The sequence below is a fragment of the Passer montanus genome, unplaced genomic scaffold (genome assembly GCF_014805655.1).
Source record: "Passer montanus isolate IOZ18808 unplaced genomic scaffold, ASM1480565v1 scaffold42, whole genome shotgun sequence".
In the NCBI taxonomy this organism is placed as follows: Eukaryota; Metazoa; Chordata; class Aves; order Passeriformes; family Passeridae; genus Passer; species Passer montanus.
Genome location: NW_024369041.1, coordinates 5,555,366 through 5,581,406, shown reverse-complemented (window position 1 = coordinate 5,581,406; position 26,041 = coordinate 5,555,366). Strand labels below are relative to the sequence as shown.

Sequence of the window (26,041 nt, the reverse complement as noted above, 5' to 3'; positions counted from 1 at the left end):
CGTTGTGTTCTGTGGCTGGAGCTCTTCATAATAAATTGTGAAACATCAAGGAACTTGTTGGAGATCAAGGAAAGAAATTGCTTTATCTCAGCTGCAGTACTGATAAAACATTCTACATTTTGTATGTGGAGAATTGCACTCATTATTTTAGCTGTCTGAAGTTCTCTTGCTATAAATGAATGTTGCTGCTGCTCATGGGTTTCCAAGGCCATCTTCGGTGTGAGGAGCCACCAGGCTTTTTTTCTCTGCCACAGCCTCAAAGACAGAAATAGCAAGTTTGCTCTGAAACAGAGAAATTGCTGTTCTAGGAGTCCAGAGCTGAATGGTGATTCTTAAGCCATGCTTGCAAGGATATGAACCAGATTCTGTGCTTAATTTTTTTTCTGTTAGGAGCCACTGAATATATCTTAATTTCCCAGATGATATCCTACCAAATACTGGAAAAAAATATCTTCCAGGAGAGCTGATTGTAATAAAAATTAAAACATGTCTTATTTGAAACTACCTAATTAACAAAGGCCAACATATTTGAAAATCAGCAGTGGTGTTTATCTCAGAATGCTTGTTTCTCCTGAAATACTGCTTGTGTGTTACATTTGTAGGTTTGATATCTGTGTTTATGCTCAACATGTCCATATTATTACATTTTGCAGATATGGAAACTATAATTTTTTAAAACAAATTTTAGTAATTATTTTAAAAAATCTTTGTGCATACCTGTGAGCACCTAAGTCTTTAGAGGGCATTTTTAGCTTGTAGTAAGGCAGTATGAAAGTGTGATCCTATTAATAGCTTACAAGTCTGGCCACATGTGGGATCTGACATACTGTGTTCCCATGAAATAACTTCTAGCACTATGTTATGCTTTTAAGTTTTTTCTAAAAATAGTACAGGGATTTGTAGGCAATCAGTAAAATTAGCATCTAACGACTTAGTATTGTATTTTAAAATACATCTAGGAAAATAAACAAAAATGTTACAAGTAAACATAACATATGGTTCTTTTTTTAATCTCTACTTTAGGACGACGTAGACAGTCTAAACCCAGTTCTCAGGGATAACCCGCAGTTACATGAGGAGGTAAAAGCCTGGGTAAAGGAACAAAAGGTTCAGGAGATTTTTATGCAAGGTAATTATGTGGGAAATTGTGTTATTTATATTCTGTGTTAGCTAGTTTAAGGCCATTACTTGTGTGGGACTCATCCCATAGCAATTGTGATATAATGGAGAATATATTTTTTAACTTGGAAGTTATTTTTGGAAGTATTTGTTAATACAAGGAAACAAGACTGTAAGAAGCTGTTGGTGTTTGCTTCAGACTGTTCTTAACTTGTTTGATGTTTTAGTGATTACAGCAAAAGCTGAATGTCATTAGTCTGAATGTAGATATTTTATAGTTTGTTGTGAAAATAAGTGTGTATGAATGGCCTCCACACACATTTTAGCATGTTTAAAACTGCTCTGTTAGTGTTACTGTTACGTGTGATAACTTCTCAGGTACCTGTCTGTGCTTGTAGTTCTTCACAGTTGTGTCACAGATGAAGATCCCCACCCCACGCTCTCACCCCCTGAGTGAAAAGTTCCTTTTAAATCAGTAACAATTTGTAACTGCGTTCTAATGCTGGGAGGTTGCAGAAAAAGCTGTATACAATAATATTTATGCTGTAGATACAAGTTATAAGAAAACTAGTATGAATTTGAAGAAATTATTTTGGTGTTGTCTTGCTGATAGTAAAAATACTGTATGCATTTGCAGCATATTCATTAAGTTTCAGGAAGCTCTGCAAAGGAGTTCCTGTTAGTAGGAGGCAAAAATCAACCTCTGTGGGTCTGGGCTAAAATCCCCAGGAAAGAAGTTTCAGAGCAAAAATGCTTAAGCAGTCATTTTTTAAATGACGATTAGGAGGGAAGCTGTAAATAATCAGATATTTTAAGGATGGCTCTGAGGTTTTCTTGCTGTCTAGTCTCTTTGATAAAACCAAGATCAGAAGACAAAAGGAATATGGTAAGTATATTACTGAACTTGGAGTAAAAACCTTGTCTTTCCTTCTGGGGAGCTTCTCATTTGACTAGACATGATTCTTATGGGCCACAGAAAAAGGATGCTGAAGAAATGAACACATGGAATTGTGTAGATAGTAAGTTGGCATGTTGGTGTTAGTAATTTTAGATTTTACTTTTGATATCATCAGATGCAATACAAGTTAATAGTCTATTGATGAAATTTGCAGACAAAACTGGATTGAAAGCTGATGCAAATTAACTCAGGGTTATATGAAAAGGAAACTGAAATTGAGCTTGTTTATTGTATTTCAGTAGAGTTACAGTAACGACAGTAGGACTATTGTAAAAGTCTCTATGTACATTGGTACAGAATCAATAGTTGAGCAAAGCTCCAGCAGTATTGAAATAGTCATCCAAATGAGACTGCCAGCCCATCACCCACACAACTCCCTCCCGTCATTCCAGGATCTGTATTTTTGTCTTCATAGATACAGATTGTCAAACTGAGGTTTCTGTGCTTAGAAGTGCACAAATGAGCAGTAATATAGATAAGATGAATCTCATGCCAAGGTCCTTGAAGGCTAGTTATCCTCATCTGAGGAGAAGCTTTAGATCCACTTGCTCCCCTGGTGTGCTGTGTGACCTGAGGAGACACATGCTTCTTTGTCATGGGGCCCTTGGCCTCAGCCCCATGGGATGGTGGTCAGCCAGCAGGGACTGCTGTCACCTTCTCCCTGCCCATAAGCTGCTCTTGCTCATGCAGACTTTGGCAGTTGTTGGCACCAACCTTCCAGTGGCTTACAGACAGCCCTCTGACAGTGCTAGCTGCTGTAATCTGGTCATGTTCTCTTCCTTTCCTCCTTCTCTCTCTTCTCTGGTTTGCTTCACCTCCTCCATTTTCTTGTTCCCTGCAATTTAAGCTACATTTTCAGCTCTGCCTTGTCTAAATGCATCTGTTAAGGTTATTCCCACTTTCTTCTACTTCATCCTCTACAATGTTTTTAGTATCCAGCCTTTTCCTTGTTTTCTGTGATGCTGAAACCTTCATATCATAACTTAGTATTTTCTTCTTTGACTTTTGCAGTTAGAACACAGTTTATCTGAAGAAAGAAGAGGGTTGGATAGAAGCATTAAAATCTGGTTCCAAATATTTGGAAAGGACCATGCCAATTTGAGGAGGGAGAATTTTAGTCAAAACCAGTCCAATTATTTACAAGAATGAGACTAAAGAAAAAAATTGGCCCGTTTAACTTCTCCTTTGGGCGGCAGTCACAGCAGCATGCTTTGCAGTAGAGACTGTAGCTTTGGCAGGAAAGTAGTTTGTTCCTTGTTTAATAAAAAATTAAACTCCTCCCAAACTTGGCCAAGTTGAACGCTTTTGGGACAAATAAAACTGGTTCAAGGAACATAGTGAAGTGTCTTTGATTTTCAACAATTAAAATATTTGATTTCTTTCTTTCGATTAGTTTTTTTATCATTACAATCTCAGGCTGCATGTATAATCTCTTGAAACACCAAGTGTGCTTCAGCTCTGAACATATTTTCTCAAAGTACTGCACAGGCTGTTTCAACAATGTGTAGCTGGCGTGATTCAGCCAGGGACTGGAGACAAAGCCAGGCTTTTCCTGTAATGGCTGCTTGTGGCTGGGCTGGGCTGGGCTGGAGCTCAGCTGGTCTGTGTTGTGTGACTGCAGTTCAATCTTTCTCCTTCTTCCTGTCATCCCATCAGCATGTAAGAAAAAAACCTAACCCACTGTTTTTAAAGGTAGATAAACTCTTTTAAAAATAGGGTAACAGCTGGAATGAAGGATGGACAAGGATTAGAACAAGGAGTGAGAAGAAAGAAATTGGCACTGGGTCAATGCAGGGGAGTATGGGGGACGGTGGAAGCTGTTGGAGAAGGAAGGATGGAGCTTGTAAGCTGAGAAGACTGGGGGAAAGGACTTAAAAGCTAGTGGTCTGGAGTCACAGTAATGCTAAAATGAGACAAGAAGCTGGGGAGATGCTGGTTCTGCTTATACAAGAGACTGAAAATCGTCGTGCAGTTAGCAGTAGGATGCAAGAGAAGAGGAGATTGGATGGGAAAGTAGGAATGGCAAATTTGCACAAAGAGACACATGCAGAATTTTACTGAGCCTGTCTGAATAAGGCAGAGCTTTGGGACAGCCCTTAAAAGTTCAAGATGTGAGAATGTGGATAGGTCAGGCAGTCAGAAGTGTGGGAGCTGAGCTGGAGGCGTTCTGCAGAGGCATATGGAGTAAGGGTCAGAGAGAAGCCATCAGGAAATGTGTCCCCATGGGAACCCTGTCTAGTCCAAGACCAGAAATATGAGACATAAGTTTGTAGATTCTTCCTCCTTTTCTGCCCATATGTACCTGTGATTGGCAGTGCCTATGCTGGCACACCTCTGGCCCTTGTCTGTGCTGCTGGAAACATACTCCAGGCATCAGTTGAGGTGGCTTAGGGCGGGTTCAGGAGGTCTCAGTGTTTCAGTTGTGCCATGCATGATGTGGATGGGGGTAAGAAGGCTGCTCTGGTGTGGTGTTTCTCCTTCCAGCTTGTTTTAAAAATTATATAGTCACATGCAAAAAGGGTTTCAAGAGACCACTTGGAAATTATTAAATAATTACTACTTTTGCACTTCTCTTGATCTGTCAAATGTTGACATTAAAAACAGTCCTTGCAGTAGCACACTGTCACATGCAGAGGATATAACAGACCCGTTTGTGTGATCCTGGATATTTTTACTACAGAAAGCTGTCACCTGTGAGGTCCCTGGCCTGTTTGCTGCAGCTGTTTGAGCTTGCTTAATATACTGGGCAGGGCTTGGAAAAACTGATCTTTAGGAAAGACAGGGAAATTCTGGCCTTGCCTGTGTGGTTCAGCAACTAAGCAGTCTTAAATCACTTAGGTTAGGCTGTTTGTAGGTTGTCACTGACTGGTTTTTCCTCCCTTCCTGTCTGCCTGACCTGGGACCTGGGGTTTGATTGTGGAAGTAGCAAAGCCCACACAGCTGGAACTGAACTTGGTGGCAGTGTTGCTTGGTTATACAAAATGCCATATAAACACCAAGTGCAATGAAACTTGAGTTCCAGTGATCAAGTAAGACACTGAATATGAATAAAACTGTCAAGTCTGGCTTTCTGGGTCTTGAAACAGACTGTTAAATAGGTACTGTATCATAATAGCCCCCCATCCCCAGGGGCTTATGGAGCTGAGTTTAACTGAGCTTTGCAAAATGTGTGAGGTTTCTTTGGATTTAGTATGCCTGAAAACAGGAGCTGAAGTGTTCATAATGTGTGTGCTTGAATGTTTTGTGTGGCCATAGCAGTCACGGGATCATTCCACTGCCTTTCTGCTTGTTGTAGTGGAGAGAAACTCTGTGGTCACTTATGGGAAAGACTTGGCAGATGCAGAGCCTAACCACCAAGATGTAAATCTTTTAGCCAGCAAAGCAGCTGGGCATGTGACTAGCCTGTTAGATGGCTTCTGTATAACCTGCTGCTGCCACTTTCTAGCCTTTCAGATTACTTTTCTGTGGTTGCTGTTTGTAGGCAGGAATTTTCCCATCATGTGTCATCGTGGTTGCAGAAAGATTTAGTTAGATAAGAAAATTGTATGTTGAAAATGTTAACAGAATTAACCTTAAAGCATACTTATATGGATCATTTGCATTTCAAAATGTCTTCCTGAATCTGTGGTTAGCTGTCCATGCCATGTGCACTGTATATTTGCTGTGAAGCTTAAAAAAAATAGGAAAATTCATGTATGCTTTTTTTTTTTTTTCTGCATTCCTCAATGGCTTTTTTATTTCTTCCCCTTCCAAAGGTCCGTACTCCTTAAATGGTTATAGGGTGAGAGTGTACAGACAGGATTCTGCCACCCAGTGGTTCACTGGCATCATCACTCACCATGATCTCTTCACCCGCACTATGGTGGTTATGAATGACCAGGTGAGTTGATGGATGATACTCACAAAAAAAGCTGCAAGTAAGCTGTGCCTCGAGAGGTTCTAGTTTTTGTTGGTAGCACTCAGAATCACACCAAGTTGGTTCAGTTCCAGCAGGCTGAGGCTACACTGCACTGAGACTACAGCACAGTGTGTTGGGCTATCAGTTAAATCCTCGTGAAGCTGAGTATTTGTGCAGTGATATGATTAATGCCAGTCCTACAGTTTGTTCTGCTGTTGCTCTTTGACTAGTGAAGTCTTTGAAGTAAAGCAATCCAGTTTGAAGAACTGGTCTTCCCTGCCTGCTCTGTTGAGAATTTCTTTTCCCAAGAATGAAATATTTCAGCACAGCAGTAATGGTTGCCTTTTCCAAGCAATTGAAATAGTCACTTTTTGCAATTTATTGAATTAAGCATTTACTGCTGCCCCAATTTATATTTGCTGTGGTGGGTTTTAGTTTTATTGTGGAATTTGATGTTGCAAGAAGAGTTAATACTGGTCTTTTTAATGGCAGTAATGAATTCTATTTCAGGAGAGTAGGGTAATGACTCAACAGTAATAGAGTGAATGACCCATCTGCCTTGAAATGACTGACAAAACCATGTGTGACAATAAAAATTTAAGACTAGTCTATTACTCAGATAAGTTCTTTCCCTTAATTTGCTCAAATTAGTATTCCCCAAAGGTTACTTTTTCCACTTTGTGCCATGTCCTTTGAAGATACAGTTAGCATTTCCTACTTTATGAAGTATTTCTCACTAATAACATTCAGCAGTTCTAAAGTTCTGCTTTCCAGTCATATTCGTTCTGGTAGCAGTTATGCTTCTGTTGAAAGCAGTACTGTAATGTGCTTCTGCAGTATAATTTATAGTATATTAAACTAATTTTATAAAATATCTGTATATTGTAATTACTGCTTAGGGGTTATTCTGTGAATAGCTTGTTAAATCTCAAATTTGCAGGTTAGTGAAGGGGGAAGGAATGGGTGGTGGGATACTTTTAGCTTTAAAAAAAAGCAATTTTTTTTTACAATGGCATGTAAAGACACATTTGCTTTGGTTTGACACTGTTCCCAGCATTTGTTGTGTCATATGTCAGTTCTGCTTGTCAGGATTAAGTAGGCTTTTCTCTGATTAGTCTTTAGCACACAAAATAGACTGGTGAACACTGGTACAGAAAATACAGATTAGGCATTGTCTGAACATCTGTGGATTGTTATTTTCTCTCTTCTCTTTTTTTCTTCTTTTTTTTTTTTTTTTAATAAACCAGGTGTTAGAACCTCAGAATGTTGATCCTTCTATGGTTCAGATGACCTTTCTAGATGATGTTGTTCACTCTTTGTTGAAAGGTGAAAATATTGGCATCACTTCACGCCGACGGTCTCGTTCCAACCAGAACAGCAACACAGTTCACGTAGATACATTTATCTTTTTACCTAAGTATTTTCATATATTGCAAATGTTAAAAATACATGTTTAAAGACACTAATTAATGTTGCATTTAAGTCAATTAATAACAAATTATTTTTAGGGTCATTATACCCGTGCACAAGCAAATAGTCCCAGACCAGCAATGAATTCCCAAGCTGCAGCACCAAGACAGAATTCTCACCAGCAACAGAGGAATACTCGGCCAAATAAGAGGAAAGGCTCTGATAGCAGCATGCCTGATGAAGAGAAGATGAAAGATGAGAGATACGATTATATAGGTCGAGGAGGTACAAGTGGTTAATGGAAAGGGTGGGAGAGCTTCCTAAAACTCTATTAGACTGAAAATCTGATAGATGTGTTTTTATCTTTTGCAGAAAACCCCAAAACCAAAAATAAACACTTTCTTAGTAAAAGAAGAAAACCTGAAGAAGATGAAAAAAAACTAAATGTGAAGAGACTGCGGACAGACAACATCTCAGATTATTCTGAGAGCAGTGACTCGGAGATTTCAAATAAAAGATTAACAGATTCATCCTCGGAGCAAAATTCAGAAAACGAGTTAAAAAGCAAGAACTCTTCAAAGATAAATGGAGAAGAAGGAAAATCCCAAACTACTGAGGGAGTAGAACAAACACTAACAGACAGGCAGTCTCCGTGGGATGAAGTACAGCAGGATAAAAACCATGAAGAGACAGAAAGACTGAAGTCATCGGTCTTGGATCATCAGGAAAAATCTTCGCTCCATGCAGCGGAGCAGCCAACACTTTATGAGCAGAATGCCAAGGATCCACCTGTTCAAGAGTGTAATTCAGAAAAACATCATACTGTGGAGTTAAAAAATGAGCAGTTTTTATCCAGACCTCCTACTCCTAAGTGTGTTGTTGATGTTTCTAATAAAAACAACTCTGAAAAGGAGAACCAGGATAATGCTGCAAGTACCTTTGGTTTGCAAACAGTTCAGAAAATAGAATCTCACAGCAGTGATTTAAAGCAGCAATTTGCAAATGCAAATTTCCTTGAAGCAAGAAAACAGGAAGCTGATCAAAGTTGGGTTAGCAGTGTTGGTAAAACGGATTTGATACAACCTGGGGTTGTAAAAACATTACCGGTAAATGAACACTTACATTCTGAAAAAGTGCAGTATGGCTCATTTATGTCTTCGTTAAATGTAGCTTCTGTAGCAGAAGAGAGTAAACTGCGTAAACAAAGTCCAGTCCCTGATTCTGTGAAGTCAAAATCTAGTGCTTCAGTTGATCATCCTAAAACAAAGTCACCTGATGTTAAGCCTAAATTCACCCAATCTTCTGATACTGTGAAGTCGAAGGTTAGTTCCCAAAACAGCCATGCTACCGGATTAACAAGGTCAGCCAATAAAACTGATCATGATTTGCCTAGGTCTAGTTTTCATCCAGTTCCAGCTAGAGTTAGTGCTCTAGAAGCTACTAAGAGTCCTCTTATCATTGACAAGAATGAACATTTCACAGTATACAGGGACCCCACTCTGATTGGACAAGAAACAGGAACTAATCACATTTCACCTTACTTGCATCAGCATAATTATCCTCTGCATTCCTCATCCCACCGAACCTGTTTAAATCCAAACGCACATCATCCTGCATTAACTGGTTCATCCCATCTGCTCGCTGGGTCTTCAGCTCAGGCTCCCTTGTCTGCTATTAACACTCACCCCCTTAGCAGTGCACCCCACCATTCTGTTCATCACCCTCATCTACTTCCCGCAGTGTTGCCCGGAGTGCCTGCTGCCTCCTTGCTGGGTGCCCACCCGCGACTAGAGACTGCTCATGCTAGCAGCTTAAGCCATTTGGCATTAGCACACCAGCAGCAGCAACAGATGTTACAACACCAGTCTCCACATCTTCTCGGACAAGCTCATCCTTCTGCTTCCTATAATCAGCTAGGGCTTTATCCAATTATTTGGCAGTATCCAAATGGAACACATGCTTACTCAGGACTCGGTCTGCCCTCCTCCAAATGGGTCCACCCAGAAACTCCTGTTAACGCGGAGGCTTCCTTGAGAAGGGTGAGTTAAGATCCTTTCTTAATGATGTATTTAGCTGGGCCTGGTGTCTCCCAGCAGTGTTTTCCTACTTACAGATGTGGTAGTTTGTATCACAGGGAGTGTATTGTGATGGTGAGGTTTTTGAGTAGGCAGAGAACTAGGAATGAAACTACAGTAACCACTGTCTCATGGTGGATGTGTGTAGGGAGTTTTTCCAGACCTTGATTTCCTAAGAATTCTAAAGAAAGATGAAATGTTTGGTTTTAATTTATGACTAAGGGTGAGGTCAGCCAGCATGTTTGGGAACTGAGGTTCACAGGGTAAATATTTGCTACCTCAAACTGTACCATTGTGTAAGTGAAATATTAGGAGAGGTGAGACAGTCGTCTTCATAGTGAAATTGAATGCATGCTCACTCAATAATGGTGACAGACAGAGAAGGAAAGAGTACTAAATCCAGTAGGAAGTTCTGGAGAGAAATACTTTCGCATTTCCAAAGGTTTTTCATGCACACTGTACACCCATTTCTCTTGTCTGTGCACCTATCTGTGTGCTGTTCTTGGAGTGTCATTTTCTCCCCTTCTGTTTCTGTTGACACACACCTCTGCCTTCCCATCTGCTTTCTCCTCCTCTGTATTCAAGTCAGGTGCTTCCTCTGTCTGTTTGCTGAGTGTAACCACTGCAGTCTCAGAAGAAGTGGTTTGTGTTTTTCAGCCTGGTGCCCAGTGCAGTGGTGGGGTTTGGCAGGCAGACGTGGCAATTACAGGAAAAGTTTTTTTAGCTCCTAAAGGCTTGGGATATGGCATGCTCATTGCAGGCACCTCAGAGGAATAGTGTAAGATGAAGCATGTGTAGTGCAGACAGAAACTTTGGAGAGCTTTACTGCCAGCTTCAATTAAACCACCACTGAGCATGTGCATACTGATCTTTAGAGGCTTTCAACTTGGCCTAATTTGGGCAGATTTTCACAGGGACCACAAAAGGCATGTCACTGACAGTGGTCCTTCTGCCAAATTGTAAGCCTTTGTGTCAAAGCTTGGCCTTCTGAATGGTTAGAAAGATTTTTGCCTTTTTTTTTCTTTTTTTTTTCCCCCCATCATGGGGAAGGCTGTTCCTCCCCAGATTCATTCTTAAAAAAAAGCCAAACCATTGTGGCTAAGTCTTTCCCAAAACAGTCAGTTTGAGTTAGTCTTGTAATATGAAGTGAGTTAGATCTAAAATGTGATAAAATCAAAACGTAGCAGTGAAGAAAAGCCTAAGAGAAAAAGATAGGTGGATTTATTTTTTCGTGTTGCTGCCTGCTCCACCCTATAGAGAAGTCCATTTTAAAAGAACTTAAGATAGACGTTGTTTTCACTTTGGCTGCCTGAAGAATGCAGCCCTGCATACTGAGGCACGTAGCTTTTTAATTATGTTGATATGTGGCAATTGTCTTGTGGTGACTTGTCTTCTGGCTCTCGCACTGGAGGCCTTTTTTAAATAGATCTTAGAAGCCCAGAATGGGCGTTTCCAAGGTCGGTTTGCATGGATGCCACAATCACAGAAAAGGATCTGTGCTTCAGCTGTAAGAGCAGCAGCAGCATCCACCCTGGGCTCGGGGCTGAGCCATGTCTCTGAGCTGCAGGAAGCGTGCCCCAAGCCCACCTCTGCCTGCTGTCCTTGGGTGGCTGTGGCACCTCCTGTGTTTGGGCTGGGCAGTAGATGGTGCAGGTGGCAGTCAGGAGGCTGTTTGAGCAATGCTTGGTGCTCAGGCAGATGTTCCCCAGCTCCTCCAGGGAGAAGGTGACGGGCCTTCTTTGCATAATACTTTAATGCAGCTTAGAGGCTGTTCGTGGGAACTCACCGCAGCGTGGGAACTCCTGGCCGAGGAAACGTGCGCACTAAAACTGTGAGCGCAAACCCAAGTGGCTGCTTTAAATATTCAAAAACACAGAAATCATAACTTCAAAGTTGTAGCACCTGCAGATCTATTCTGTGCATGTGTCATGAGAGCTCTTGGCTTCCCTTCTGCGGCAGCAGTTCCCAACTGGAGTTGCCAAGTCTGAGGAGAAGGGTAGGGATGGACTGGTGAGGAGTGTGGGGAGGAGAAGGAGGTAGGGATGGACAAGCACCACGAGGCTTTGGGGTGTGCACAAAAGCTCACTCTTGTTCCCAGTCCCTTCTTGGTTTGGGCCCCACTTGAACAGGTGTCCTGCTATTCCACTCTGCTGTGTGCACTTCCTGTAAGCAGGTATCCTAAGCAGAGGAGAGGGAGGGCAAGAGGAGAAAGAGGGCTGCTCCTGTTTTTTTCTGCAGGCTGTTACACAAGTTTCAGAAAAGATAAGAAAACAGAAACCTAACAAAGTAGTAGGTTAAAAAGTAGTTTCATAGATCAAGATTTACCACTGTGTCTGAATAAGGAGGCCCACCTTTGGAGTGTTTAGGTACACATTGGGCTGTGTGTTTGCCATGCTGCACAGTATGGCAAGTGTGTACATTTATGGTTTTAATAGCGTGATGATGATGATCAAGCCAAACAAAAATGCCTGACTAACTAAAGCAGATTAATTAGGATTATCATACTTAATCACTTGGTTGGGGCAGGAGAGGAACAGTCCAGGAAAGAGATACTTACATCCCTTTTATTGAGATTTGTCATAAGGCTGGAGATAAAATTGCGTCTAGAAATACCAAGCCATATTTGTATTTTTTAAGAAATACTTCATACAATTCTTTGAAGAGGTAATGGTCTTTTTACTAGTAACTGAATGTAAGTGTTGTCAGGTTGTCATTGGTTTGTTAATTTTGATGAGCTTGAGATGCTGTTCTGGAATTAACTGCTCATCCTGTGTACTTAGAAATTAAATGGTTCTAAGAATGCTTGTGAAATGTGTAAACTGTTCTGTATGCTGAAAATCCAGAGGGAGTACAATCATGTTTTATTTAATTGGTCAAAAAAAGTGACTTAAAATGTTAAATTTTATTTACTGTCTGTGATTTGATACTGAAATATATTACTTTGATACTTGATCATTGGTAGGACTTGGTTGGGTTACTCTTGTAGTGTTAAAATGTTAAATTTTATTTACTGTCTGTGATTTGATACTGAAATATATTACTTTACTTTGATCATTGGTAGGACTTGGTAGGGTTACTCTTGTGGTCCCATGATTATTTTGAAATCTGATTTTATTTTTTGTTCTGGTCGGTGTCAACAGAACACTCCCAGCCCCTGGTTACACCAGCCCACCCCAGTGACCTCAGCTGACAGCCTTGGTTTACGGAGTCACATTCCTGTGCGACCATCCAGCGCAGATCCCCTGCGGCCTCTCAAACTGACAACGCATTCCAGCCCACCTTTGTCCAAAAGTATTGTGGAGCATCGCAAAGAGTAAGCTTGCCATTGATCTCTGTGTCTGAGGGGACATTTCTGCAAGTGATATTGCCTTTTAGCTTCTTTTAATTTATTTGTAGATGTGGATGCCTGTGGGGAGCCAGGCTTGTCATTGTGTTGCCTTGTTGACTTGGTGTGGTACTTGAGTTCGTGAGTCATTTGAAAACTTCTGAAAATTGTACTTAATATAGAGGAAAGTTTATTTTGTGTTAATAGATAACTTGGTTCAGGGCATGGGAAGAAAAGTCTTCCGTCTAGCACATGGTACTACGTTCATGCTAACCTGTGTTTGCTTAACCTTTCTTCAAACAGGGAACTGGAGAGGAAAGCTTTTGCTGAACCTTTGCGATCTGTTACCACTGCGCCTGTGAAGAGTGAGCTAGAGCAGAGCAGAACACAGACAGCAAAGGAGAGCCATATGCACAGACATTATGCAGATCCGATGTTGAACCAGCTGCCAAGGCCACCACAGGAGACTGGGGAGCGACTGAGCAAATACAAAGAAGAACACAGACGGATACTGCAAGAAAGTATTGAAGTTGCTCCTTTTACAGCTAAAATAAAGGCACTGGAGGGAGAGAGAGAGAACTACTCCAGGGTAACATCCTTATCTTCAAGTCCCAAAAGCCATTCAGTAAAATACGACAAAGATGCTGAACGCTCTGTGTCAGAACTGTATAAAATGAAGCATTCAGTTCCACAGAATTTGCCACAGAGTAACTATTTCACTACCTTGTCTAACAGTGTAGTAAATGAACCACCAAGATCCTACCCATCAAAGGAAACTTCAGGTGTATATGTTGATAAGCAAAGTAATTGTCCTTCAACAGCAGCTAGTCCCCAGGCTCTGCCCTCCTACATTTCTTCCCTTTCAAAACCGCCACCTTTAATTAAGCACCAACCAGAGAGCGAAGGCTCTACAAGCAAGATACCCGAGCAGCTTTCACAATCGGTGCAGTCTCACTCTGTAAATTCTTTCAGAAGTGACAGCAGGAGCCCTACTCAGTTGTCAGTGTCATCTTCAAATACACTCCGGAGTATGCCTGCCTTGCATAGGGCCCCTGTGTTTCACCCTCCTGTGCACCAGAACCTGGAGAAGAAGGAGAGCAGCTACAGCAGCCTTTCCCCTCCAACTCTGACCCCTGTTCAACCCGTTAATGCTGGTGGTGGCAAAATACAGGAGTTGCAGAAACCACCAACTTTAGTACCTGAGCCCAAGGAAGCCCAAACTGTTTACAAGGGCACTTCTGAACAGAATTTATCAGAAATGTGGAAGTCTAATAATGCCCCAAATAATGAAAAAGTGGATTGGAACACTGAAAGAATGAGTGGAAAGTCGCAGTCCGCTACAGCATCTGTTATTGTGCGTCCTCCTTCTAGCACAAAATATGAGAATGTACCAGTAATGCAGTCTGCTTCCAAAGATCGAGTTAGTGAGAGATCTTCAGCTGTGACAAATCTAGCAGATTGCCTGAAAACAGCGGAAGCCAGGGAGACTGGAAGAGTCATACTGCCAAATATGAACTCAGACAGTGCTCGCACACAGTATGAAAAGAAATTTGCAGCTGTCTCGCAAGGCAGCATTCCTCGTGCTGTCACCCCTACCACAACCATCATCTGCAGCACCAAAACGGATGTCCCTGCATCAGCAGCAGTGACCACCAGCGTGTCGAGCCGGGGGAGCTCTGAAGCGAGTGACTCGGTGTCGGGCACGCCGGAGAGCGCGGCCCCGAGGGCGGCCGGCCAGGCTGCGCAGCCCCAGGAGTGCAAGGTCAGCACTGCAGCTCCGGTTACATCCGCTGCTGGCAGCGCCGCGCAGCCCGCCCCGGGATTCTCCACCTCTACCGACTTTGTCCATTTGAAAAAGCACAAGGCAGCGTTGGCTGCGGCTCAGTTTAAAAGTAGCAACGCCGCTGAGACCGAGTCCAACTCTGTGAAAAATCAGACATTTTCAACCTCTCTCTCCCTAGACAGTGCTATCGTCTGTAATACAATAAACAAAGCGAACTCTGTAGGCAGTGGGCAAACTTCCCAGACGAGTCAGCCAAACTACCACACTAAACTGAAAAAGGCTTGGCTAACAAGGCATTCAGAGGAAGATAAAAACACTAATAAAAAAGATAATTCAGGGAACAGTGTTTCAGAAATTATTAAGCCGTGTACTGTCAATTTAATAGCTTCTACATCAAATGATTTGCAAAATAACATGGATAGCAAAATCTTGGCAGATAAGTTTGTGAAGGAAGATAAGCACCCAAGGAGAAAAGGAAAACGAACGTACGAGTCTGGCTCTGAAAGTGGTGACTCTGATGAAAGCGAGAGCAAGTCAGAGCAAAGGACTAAACGGCAGCCCAAGCCAACTTACAAAAAGAAACAAAATGATTTGCAGAAAAAAAAGGGTGATACCGAGGAAGAAGTGAAACCAAATGGTGTCCTTAGCAGGAGCGCCAAAGAAAAAAGCAAGCTGAAGTTACAGAGCGGCAGTAACAGCAGTGAGTATATTAATCTGATTTGGAAGACACAGAAGTGTGTGAAGTCCAACACTGATAATCTTGGAGGGTTTGTCATGCACGATAGCTGGGAAAAGAGCTAAAAAACATGCCTGTGTAAATGAGTTGGTCCTGATTTATCTGTCTTGAGGCCGTTTTAAATATCCTGGTGTAAGAAATAGACCGTTTTGTATATCTGTGTTAACAAACTGGTTCTTGGCCTAAAAATAAGAAGTAAACCATTTCGTTTATGCTGTCCACCAGAACTGAGCAGGCCGATGCATATAGTTGTGCCACTTGTATTGAGCTATATATATATATATGTTGGGGTTTTTTTTTTATTTTAAGATCTAATGCATTTATTTTTAGAGCATTGCTGGAGGGAAAGATTCTCTGTTGTTGAGCTCTAATTCATCCTTTGATCAGAAAGCCAGAGGCAGTTCCTTGAGAGCCTGGTGCCACTCGGTTATGATTTGGTTAATTTAATGAAAGGTTTAAGGGAGAATAATTTCACACTCCTAACAAGTATGTGTAGTACATGGTGTTAACATCTCTCTTGTTTAAGGAATAAAAAAAATTTAGGGAAATACAAATTTCCATTTAAATGGAATACTGTAACGTGTAGCAGATTGTAACTAGATTAATCTGAAAAGAGAAACTGGTCTGTCAACATAGGGGATTTTATTTAAAAACTTGCCTTATTTTTATTCCAATTTATTCTTCTCCAAGAATTCTTTGTTTTTGGTCTGGTTAAGTATTAGAGAGTCTACCATTAAATTACTTCTTGTCAGACTTTAAGTACAGGTAGCAAGAAAGTGAGCAATACTGCCTGTAATTACATTCTGTGGCTTTTCACTGTCTGGTGTATAAAGTTACTCTTCTGGTATCTGAGAGTACTTGATCCCTGAATTGTACTGGGTGCTGAAAATGTTGTAGTCTATCTGAAATGTTCTAGATATTTGGTCCAGTAGTAATAGTACTATTTCTTTCTGCTCCCAGGTAAGGGGAAGATCAAGGCAAACATGCCTGTAAAATCTTTTTCAGCTTCCTTTCTTAAAGTAAGCTGTAAATACATATATTTAACATGTTAAGTGTTTATGACCTTTCTGCTCTGGCAAAAGATTTTTTGTGATAAATTTCTGCAAGAGAGCTGGTCAGAAATTTTTCTTTCAAAAAGAACTTACCACAAAGATTTTACACAAAAATCATAGTCAGCCTTGAGGAGGTTTGAGGAAGGATGGTGTTCCCTTGGAAAAGCTGCCTGGAGGTAACTGTGCTGCAGGGTCTGGGGCTCAGTGGCAGTTTTGCAGCATGGCTGGTGTGTGGATTGTGCCAGGCTTGAGGAGTGCTTTGTCCTGGTGCTGTTTTGGAAAGCCCCCGGGAGCTCATGTGCTGGCCAGAGCGCTCAGAGCTCGGGGCTGTGGGGCTCCCTCCTGCACAGCAAGGCATTTCACAGCCCTGCAAGTGTTGGGGCTCTTCCAAGTGCCTACCCACAGAGCTTGAAGTCTAGCAGCTACCAGATGACACCCAGCATCTCTGCTTCCAAGGCAGAAAACATTGCTTTGGACTAGTAAACCTGTACTTGGGCCCCTTTTACTCTTCAGGTTTTAATCCAGTTACTGTCATGCCTTGGGTGAGTATGGAATGTGGTTTCTAGGCCAGGAACTGAGGCATAGGCAGTCTGTCACTTGTAAAGTTTGTACAAGTCATCTCTGGCAAAACACCAACCTGCACCCAGGTACCGAGTCCAAAGTTAACACCCTGACCCTTTTATCATCCTACATCAGATCCCTGTTTACAGGACATGAACTTTCAAGAGTAGTGGTAGATGAAATGACAGATAATTCTCTCTGTCTGCAGATAAGTGTGGTGCCACTTTCAAGACTCCTTAAAATGAAAGCTTGGTTAAATGACAGCAGGGTTCAGTTTCAAAACCTGTATGTGAAAATTGCACTTATTACTCAATAGTCTTGCTCCTCATGTTACTCAGTGTCAGATCTGCTGACTTCAGTATCGAAAATAGAATTATATTGCTTGGCCTTGCAAAGCCAACAAACCAGACAGAGTGTAAATGGATTCTGTGAATATAGCTGCTATTCTGTAACTTTAAAGAAAGAAAAAAGTTTTGATGGAGTTAGAATTTGGTTTTAGGTTGGTTTATTTTAAGCTCTTTAAGCTTTTATTTATTAAACTGTAGCTTTTTGTGCCTACACCTTCAGAAACAGAGTTGAAACCTAGCTTTCTTGCAGTAGTGTATATCTTTGCTTTTTTTTGTAAGAATGAGGTTCTGAAGATGGTTTTAGGAGAATATCTGGAGAATTATATGCCTAATATAAGGGAAGATGTAGTGTCTTGGGAGCTTAGCAGTTACTGTGTAAGTTTTATTTGCTTTTTAAACTTCGGTGCTGACAGGCAGGCAGGTGGAAATAAAAATGAAATACGTTATGCAGGTAAAAATGTACCAGAAAAAAATGCTGAATGAGTGTCTTGAGTGTGATGTGTGAGGAAGCAGTGCCAGTACCTCATTGAAACTGTCCTTCCTTTGCAGCTGGTATACCTCGCTCAGTGTTAAAAGACTGGCGCAAAGTAAAGAAGCTGAAGCAAACGGGAGAGTCCTTTTTGCAGGATGATTCTTGTTCTGAAATAGGACCAAATTTGCAAAAATGCAGAGAATGTAGGTTAATAAGAAGTAAGAAAGGAGAAGAACCAACTCACTCACCAGTATTTTGTAGATTTTACTACTTTCGGCGGTAAGTATGCCTGGTTTCCTGGTAATGTGGTGCTTCAGCTTTAAAAAATAATATTGACAAAAGACTGGCATACTTGAAAGCATGTCTGATTTTTCTGGCTCAGTCTACCCGATAAAAGACAGCATCTATTTTAGCAGTATTTACATTTGCATTTCTTTTGTGGATTGACTTCATTGCTGTTTAAAAGCTTTATAGCAAAGACATCAGAACATCTGCCTGCTATACCTTAGGCAAGCAGAAAATACAGCACATCACCATCACACAGGTGTCTGACATTTGAAGTGGGATTTTCAAAAGGCAAGCTTCAGTTTTTCTGGATAAGTTGTACAACCACAGAGTTGCGCTTACTTGTAATTGTTCTTATGCCAGTGTATGGTGGGAATGTTTCTCAGGGTTTCCTGGGAGTTTTCTGAGGACAGAGAGGAGTTGTGACCTCGTTTTTTGGAATTGATGGCCCATCAAGGAAAACTCACAAGGAAGAAAATTTCCTGGGGGTGCAGGAAGCTCCAAGAAAGGATAAAACACCTTCAGTTTGTCAATATTAATCCAACTTGTTTTTGACAAGAAACTGTTCCCTAAATGGGATTTAATTTTTTATAATGAATCTTCAGTTACAAGACTTGGTAGATCTGTAGGAATCATTTCAAGGTTGGACTCTGAATACCTTCTCTGTAAGAATGTTTGCTTCCACATTTGGCAGAGTTGGAATTTTGGTTGATTTTCTTCCCCCAGTATAAAGGAGAGAACATAAAGGTTTGCCAACATTTTAAAAAACAGTATGGAATGTTTTTATTGTACTGTGGTAAATTTCACAGCAGTTTAATTATTTTCATTGTGTTTAGATAGTAGGGCTTGAATTGCAAAAGTTTACACTTCTTTTGGAAATTGTTGTTTTGGAAGCTGAAAGTTGATCATTTCATCTTGTTCATTTGAATACATATCTAAATGTTATTATTGATACGTCTAAATTCAGGACAGTCTCGTTGGCATAAATTCCTTAACTGTTATAATCACATCTGTGTAATGACTTATCCTGTTTTGGAAAAGATGGACTGATTAATTGTTACCACTTTAAAATAGGCTGAGTATAGCCAGGGGTTAGTGGAATGGCCCTGGGTAGGGTAACAGGAAAGCCTTTGCAAGGTCAGAGTTCAGTGGATGCAAAAACAATAGCTTCTGTTGGTGATTTATTCTGCCTAGAAAAATTTAAATGTAGTATTTGAACCCATGTTTTCTTAGTATGAGAGCAGTAAGATACAAAAATCTATGAAATAAAAGTCAGAGTGAGGGACTGCTGACACAGACATTCCAAAAATTGAAAGTGAGGTGGGAAAGTGGGTGGAACCAAACTTTGACCAAAATAAAACAGAAAAAGAAAATGTTCCTGTCTGCAATTTTAAAGGAGTAATAAATGCTAGAGGGAGACAATGATGAGTGAATAGAATGGAAAAAAGTTCCTAAATGATTAGTTTTAGTTTTCATGCTTCCTTATTTATAATTCTAAAACTATTTTCATCAGTAGGATTTATTTTAAAATTAAAAAAGTATGTAGGATGATAACGGGAAAAGAAAACTTTTGTGTTGTAATATATAAGCAGCCAGTAAATTGGAAGTCACAGAGTATAATGATACATGCAGTCAAACTATCTGTTTTCATTTTTAGGTTGTCTTTTAGTAAGAACGGAGTGGTTAGGATAGATGGTTTCTCCTCTCCTGATCAATATGATGATGAAGCACTGAGCTTATGGACACATGAAAACTATGAAGATGATGAATTGGACCTAGAAACTTCTAAATACATTCTAGATATCATAGGGGATAAATTTTGTCAGTTGGTAACCTCTGAGAAAACAGCCATGTCCTGGGTGAAAAAAGACGGTAAGGAGCTCTCAAAGCTCTCAGGTGTTGTGCAGTTTTTCTTGGATGCCCATTGCTTCCCTTTGTGCAGCTCTCTTCCCCTGGCTGTTGGATTTTCCTCAGCTGTTTGGTAGTGCTGGGGAGGGTTCCTTCCTCAGTGGGCCAGCCCCGTCCCCTCCCTGTGCTGGGGCCAGGCTCCTGTAGGGTTTGGAGTAGCCTCCATTGCCAGCTTGGCCTCCAGCCAGAGCAGCCAGCTCCAGCCAGGGCCTGTGGTGAGCCAGGTACTGATGCTGCCAGCAAATGGTGTGTTTCTGATGTGTCTCCTTCCCAAAACAGAGGAGAAGAGTGCAGCAGCACAGGCCCTGCAGAGCATGTGCTAACACTGTCACCTCCCCAGCAAAGCAACCCTCAGTCCTTCTGGCCCACAGCAGATGGGCACAGGCTGGTGGCTGTGCTCATTCCAGGCTGTATGAGGGGGAAGTGGAGCAGAAAACACAGACTAGCCAGGTCTCCTGACCAGGCACCTCCCTCCCCTTCTGCCGGCTTCAACTGTCCAGCTCACTGGTTTGGCTGCCCTTTAGATCAAACATGTCCCCTGGGCAGTCAGGTGCAAAACCCTCATGAGTGCATAGGTTAAAAGTGTATACTAAAGAAGTTCTGAATGCTTGCAGCAATATATTTTCTGTATTACTTTAGTCTGTGTTTTCTGAATGCCTTATTTCTTTATAATGTGTTGATAATAGGTAGCATTGAAGGGGATGCTGTGTAGTGGAACTAAGAGGAGGGCAGCTCTTGATGGCCTGTTCATGAAGAATCACTTTCCTCCCCCTAAACCCAGTTGTGTCTGGGGGAAACTTATGAATGCTTCGTGTATAAAGACTATTCATTCTGTGCTTTGCATTTAAATTTCAGTCCTTTTATTCTGCTTATTTTGTATTTCAGCCAAAATTGCATGGAAGAGAGCAGTGAGAGGAGTCCGTGAGATGTGTGATGCATGTGAAGCCACATTATTTAACATTCATTGGGTCTGCCAAAAATGTGGATTTGTGGTCTGCCTAGATTGTTACAAAGCAAAGGAAAGGAAAAGTTCTAGAGGTCAGTTTTTTATGAACTAGAGTATTGTATAGGCTGTTTATTCTCATTTGCTGCAGAGCTGCTGATTCACTAGAACTGTCTGTCTGTAAAGTGTTAAATTACTTCTTGTGTGTATTGGTTTCTCTTAGATCTTTTTTGCCTCCTTTTTTGTCAGTAGATACAGAATCAGTCATTCAGAAAGCAACTGCTGTTGGGGCTATTTTAGCTCTTTGTCTACATTTCAGTCTTTTTGTGTGGATTGCTTGTGCTTTGCCCCTCAAGGTTAAATCTTGTTCTTTGGTTGTGAGACTGTTGCTCAGTCACCTCCCTGTTTATGGTAACTCATTGCTGTTAAGACTTGCCTTGATTTAAATGCCTTCTGGAGTCCTCCCTTCATAAGTGTCTTGTCATACTGATGTAACATCCTATTTTATAGTTTTATCATAAAAAAGAAAGAGATGGAGAAAAATACTTTGGATGGTATTTAAAGTAAGTGTTAATGGAAGTTTCACAATCCATAAGCCTACACATACATGTGGTTTATCCTGTGCTCTAATGGAAATATCTGCTTTAGTCTGGAGAGAGAGAGAGAGAAGTATAACAGGACTGACTTGCAAACCTCTGATTTCTGGGTGACCCAGCTGGGTTACAATTGAAAGGAGGAATGACTTGGAGGATTGATTTGGGCTTGGAGCCCTGGACTGTGACCCTGGTGTGCAGGCTGCTTGGTGGAATGCACTGCCTTCCCTGGGAGGCAGGCATTGTGCCCTGGCACAGCTCTGTGGTCAGACACTGTGCCAGGAACTGATTCAAGGATAATGCTGTTTTGAAAAGCAGTTCCATGTTTGTCATAGCCGTGTCATGCCACAGATGTGAAACGTTAGTAAAATAAAGTTTAACTGTTAGGTGGCAAAGCTTTGCCAAATGGAGAGTCTCACCCACTTTGTCCCTGGCTTGCAGTGACAGCCTCCTACACTGAAGTTTTTAGGGAGCTAATGTCAGTATTTTCCTGCACTGAGAACAGTTGTTAGTGCTTTGGTGCTTCACGGGCTGGAGCCTGTGTGTGCGCATGTGTGTGCATCCATCTGACGTGGCTTGGGATGGATGCCAAACATTATTTACCCTGGTGGGAACACACAGTCAGAGGCTTTTTATAGTATGTGTTAACCAGCCAGGAAAGTTTTAGCAAAATGTCTTAGAAGTTGGAACAAGCAGTATAAAGAAGGAGGCTTCTCTTCAGTTTTCTTGCAGGGAGGACTTCTCTCCTTTCTGTTGATTGCAGTTTTACGTGTGAAAGCAGCAGTACAACAGCTTCCCTTGCTGTAGCTTAATTTCTAATGATGCTGGAGGATTCATGAGAACTGTGTTGCTTCTTTGGTACTCTCTTAAAAAACGTTCAGAACCACCCACCCATCTCTATATAATAGGACTTTATATTACACCATTTTTCCTGGAACCAGCAGTTGTTTTCACAGTTGCTGAATGTAACAGAGAATCCCTTGGTTTTTCCCTGCTTCAGCAGGAATGTTAGAGATTTAAATATTCCAGATTCAGATACTTATCGATGACTTCTCTTATCACTTTACCACATGAGTGAGTGAATATGCAACCATTATTACCTTCAGAGAGTTTATGGCACCATCAAGTGGGATGCCATTTTATGACATTTCTGTGAGAAAATAGATTAAGTAGATGCATACTGTTTTGTTGTCTTGATTTATTTATGTTTGTGACCGGTTGGATATTCAGGTGTTTTAGGTGCTGGAAAAACTACCGAATAGCCTATAAATGTAACACTTATCTGAAGGAACATTTGGAAACATTGTGTACCTACTATAGTGTAAAAAAATGCCTTAAACGTGTTAAATGCTTCCTATGTTATGTTCTTTAGTTTAAATTGCTGGAGTGAGCAAACTGGTAAAAGTCTTGGAAAAATGTCTTAAAAGTTAGCAGCTCAGTGAATAGGACTGGAAATGAAGAAAGAAATTGTGTTCTTTCTGCCCCAATATCATATAGCACATTGGTGATCAGTTGCTTGGCCAGACATTTTTTGCTCTCATTCTTCTTGTGTGTTTTTTTTTTCACATTGCATATTTCAGGAGATACTTCTTTAAACTTTTTAGAATGCATCTCCTACCAGTTAGGCCCTTTCTGCTGGCACAAATGATTTTCAGCCAGTACATAGAGACTTAGGGTTTCATGGTTGCTTTAATGTGCCACAAATCTGTGATGCAGCTTCCCTCTCCTCTGTGCCACCAGTGCCACTGGTGTACCTGCATCATAGGCTGAATCAGAGAGATGACTTGGTTAAAGTTCATCTTTTTGGCTTGTCTGGTGAACTCTGGTTGAAAACAGACACTTCCAGTTGGAGTGTGGACTGTGTTAAATTAGATGAACCATACAATCACAGCCTAATTATGTCTCTTTTCCATGGCAGGATTCATCAAGGGAGGCTCATGGCCTTAATAGCAACTGTACAGGATTTCAGCCTGTGTTAAATTTGCAACTCACTAAATGTGATAAAGGGAATACACTTTGAAATTTGGAGGTAATTGGCAAGGGCCTGTGTTACAGGTGCAGCTCTTTCAGATTTCAGTGTTGTTAAAGCTCTTTTCATTAATGTGAAAAGCAGCTGTTGTATGCAAGTCCTTGTCACACTGGACACCTGGACAGAAGACCTGTATGTGCAGAGAAATGTTCCTAACCAAAACCAGTCTGAAAGGCCTTAGCTCTGCCTGTGTGCAACATAGGGGAAGTAAAACATTGGCAATGCTCTTTTGCAGATAAGGAGTTGTACGCCTGGATGAAGTGTGTGAAGGGACAGCCTCATGATCACAAGCACCTGATGCCAACACAGATCATTCCAGGCTCTGGTAAGGCCACATGCAAACCAGCAGAAACTGCTTTTTCCCCAGGTCTCCCTGTGAAAGCAGGGCAAGAGTTGTTTCTTGAAACTTCTCATTTTCTGTTTAAAAACCTGGGAATTGGGTTAAATCATTGCAAGAAGGCAAGTGGCTCTGGGCAGTTACCAGCACTGGGCACAGATGATGATGAAAATAAGAGAAGTGTGCTGACAGATGTGTAAAGGGGTTTTGGGGACAGGCAGTGAAGAAATTGAGGGCCTTTTTGGGATGGATTTCTACCTTTTCTGAACAGAATAAAACAATCAGAATGTATTTAATAAATATGACCTTAGCTGTTAAAAGAAAATGTTTAAATAGTACCACTGAGGCAGTGGATTTTTGGGGATTTGTCATGTGTCCCGTGCCCAAATTCATTGCATTTTGATTGAGCAAAATGCAATGAATGCAATTTCATGGTAATTGAAAAACTAAACAGGACTCATAGACCCAGCTAGATTCAGATTTCTGCCTACAACTAAGTAAATTCTGTGAAGTAGTGCCTTTAGATGTGGTATAGTGGTTGTTAGCACAAAATTTCTGTCAGCATTGATACAGACCAGAAAATAGAAAACTGAAATGTGCCCTTAAATGTACTAAGTGAATTCCCAGGTTATTTTAAGCCAAAAATACAGAACCAAGTCGTTATTCCACGGGTTAGTTAGTTCAGGTAGAAATGAAGGTTGGGTAGATTCCATAACAAATTCAAATTGTGACATTTCCCAGAACAGGTTCTAGACTGAAACTGGTTTGAATTTTAAATTGTGAAAGTGAACCACTCATCTGGAAACAGCACAATGAAGACTGCCTACTTAACCTCAGTTTTGTTCTTCTGTGCATGCCCATTACCAAACAGCCTTCATTTACATGCTCACATACTGATTTTTTTGTCAAGACATGGCTCACTTCAGTCTGTGGCTGATGGTTTTATTGAATGAAGCAATGATATACCCATTGAACAAAGAGAAGTAAATAATTACTGGCTTACTTGATGTGTGCCATGCAATGGGAATGCAGATTAAAGCTCAGATTATTCAGAAGAGTAGTGTGCAATTATTTAATTGAGTGTCTCTGTGCACAAGCTAAATGATAAACTGGGCAGTCATTTTGGAGTAGTTTTGAGTGGTAAATTCAGGATTTTTAATAGTTTAAAACATCACCCCATGTATGTCGTAAAGAGGGTCATAATGATTGACAGCTAGTAATGTTTTTCTTCTTAATTGTCTTTAGTTTTGACAGATCTTTTAGATGCTATGCACAATATTAGAGAAAAATTTGAAATTAAATCCCATTGTCAGTGCACCATCAAGCAGAACACACAAGCTGGCAAGCTCCCTGCAATGAATGGTGTGTCTCAGGTGAGTCTAAAATGTGTGTAATGTGTGTATATATATATATATATATATATATATATGCATCTTGTTCAAGTGTTCTGATCCTGGTGGATTTTTGTATTTGGAAAGTACCAGTTGCATTTTAGTTTGCATATGTGGGGGATTAAATGCTGGCCATGTCTTTGAGATACATTAAAGTGAAGCTGTGTAGTTAAAAATAAATTTGTTCTTTACAGGTTTTGCAGAATGTCCTTAACCACAGTAATAAAATTTCTCTGTGTATGCCTGAGTCTCAACAGCAGAATACTCCTCAAAAGTCTGAGACGAATGGTAACACAAGTCCCAGGAGTGATGTGAGCACAGACAGCAAGTTAACACCACCTGAATCCCAGTCCCCACTGCACTGGCTGGCTGATCTTGCAGAGCAGAAAGCCAGAGAAGAAAAAAAAGGTATATGTTTGAAATTGCCATATGATGTCTGTGACTTTGGGGGCACTGCTGGTACTTTTCAAATGACACCATGCTGGGAGCATGTGTGGATCTCTTGGAAGGTAGGAGGGCTCTGCAGAGAGACCTGGAATGGTTGGATGGATGGGCAGAGTCCAGGAGGATGAAGTTTAATAAGTCCAAGTGCAGAGTGCTGTATCTTGTCCACAATAACCCCTTGCCTGCTGCAGGCTGGGGACAGAGTGGCTGGACAGTGGCCAGGCAGAAAGGGACCTGGGGGTGCTGAACATGAGCCAGCAGTGTGCCCTGGTGGCCAAGAAGGCCAAGGGCTCCTGGCCTGGATCAGGAATGGTGTGGCCAGCAGGAGCAGGGAGGTCATTCTGCCCCTGTGGCTGGCACTGGTGGGGCCACACC

General features: G+C 41.2%; 1 protein-coding gene across 5 annotated transcripts in view; it reads left to right on the top strand.

Annotated features, from left to right (window-relative positions):
* Positions 1–26,041, top strand: part of JMJD1C (jumonji domain containing 1C) — a 159,893-nt gene that overhangs the window by 119,548 nt on the left and 14,304 nt on the right. For 2 of the 5 annotated variants that reach the window (XM_039719721.1, XM_039719724.1), the window contains 13 exons: positions 1,024–1,129; positions 5,833–5,957; positions 7,223–7,366; positions 7,484–7,670; positions 7,758–9,424; positions 12,601–12,773; positions 13,089–15,268; positions 17,814–18,015; positions 19,679–19,893; positions 20,815–20,967; positions 23,730–23,819; positions 25,077–25,204; positions 25,417–25,630. In XM_039719721.1, the coding sequence (XP_039575655.1) occupies positions 1,024–1,129; positions 5,833–5,957; positions 7,223–7,366; positions 7,484–7,670; positions 7,758–9,424; positions 12,601–12,773; positions 13,089–15,268; positions 17,814–18,015; positions 19,679–19,893; positions 20,815–20,967; positions 23,730–23,819; positions 25,077–25,204; positions 25,417–25,630 (5,584 nt within the window). The remainder of the gene's footprint in view (positions 1–1,023; positions 1,130–5,832; positions 5,958–7,222; positions 7,367–7,483; positions 7,671–7,757; positions 9,425–12,600; positions 12,774–13,088; positions 15,269–17,813; positions 18,016–19,678; positions 19,894–20,814; positions 20,968–23,729; positions 23,820–25,076; positions 25,205–25,416; positions 25,631–26,041) is intronic. The other 3 variants (XM_039719722.1, XM_039719725.1, XM_039719723.1) reach the window with 3 other exon arrangements.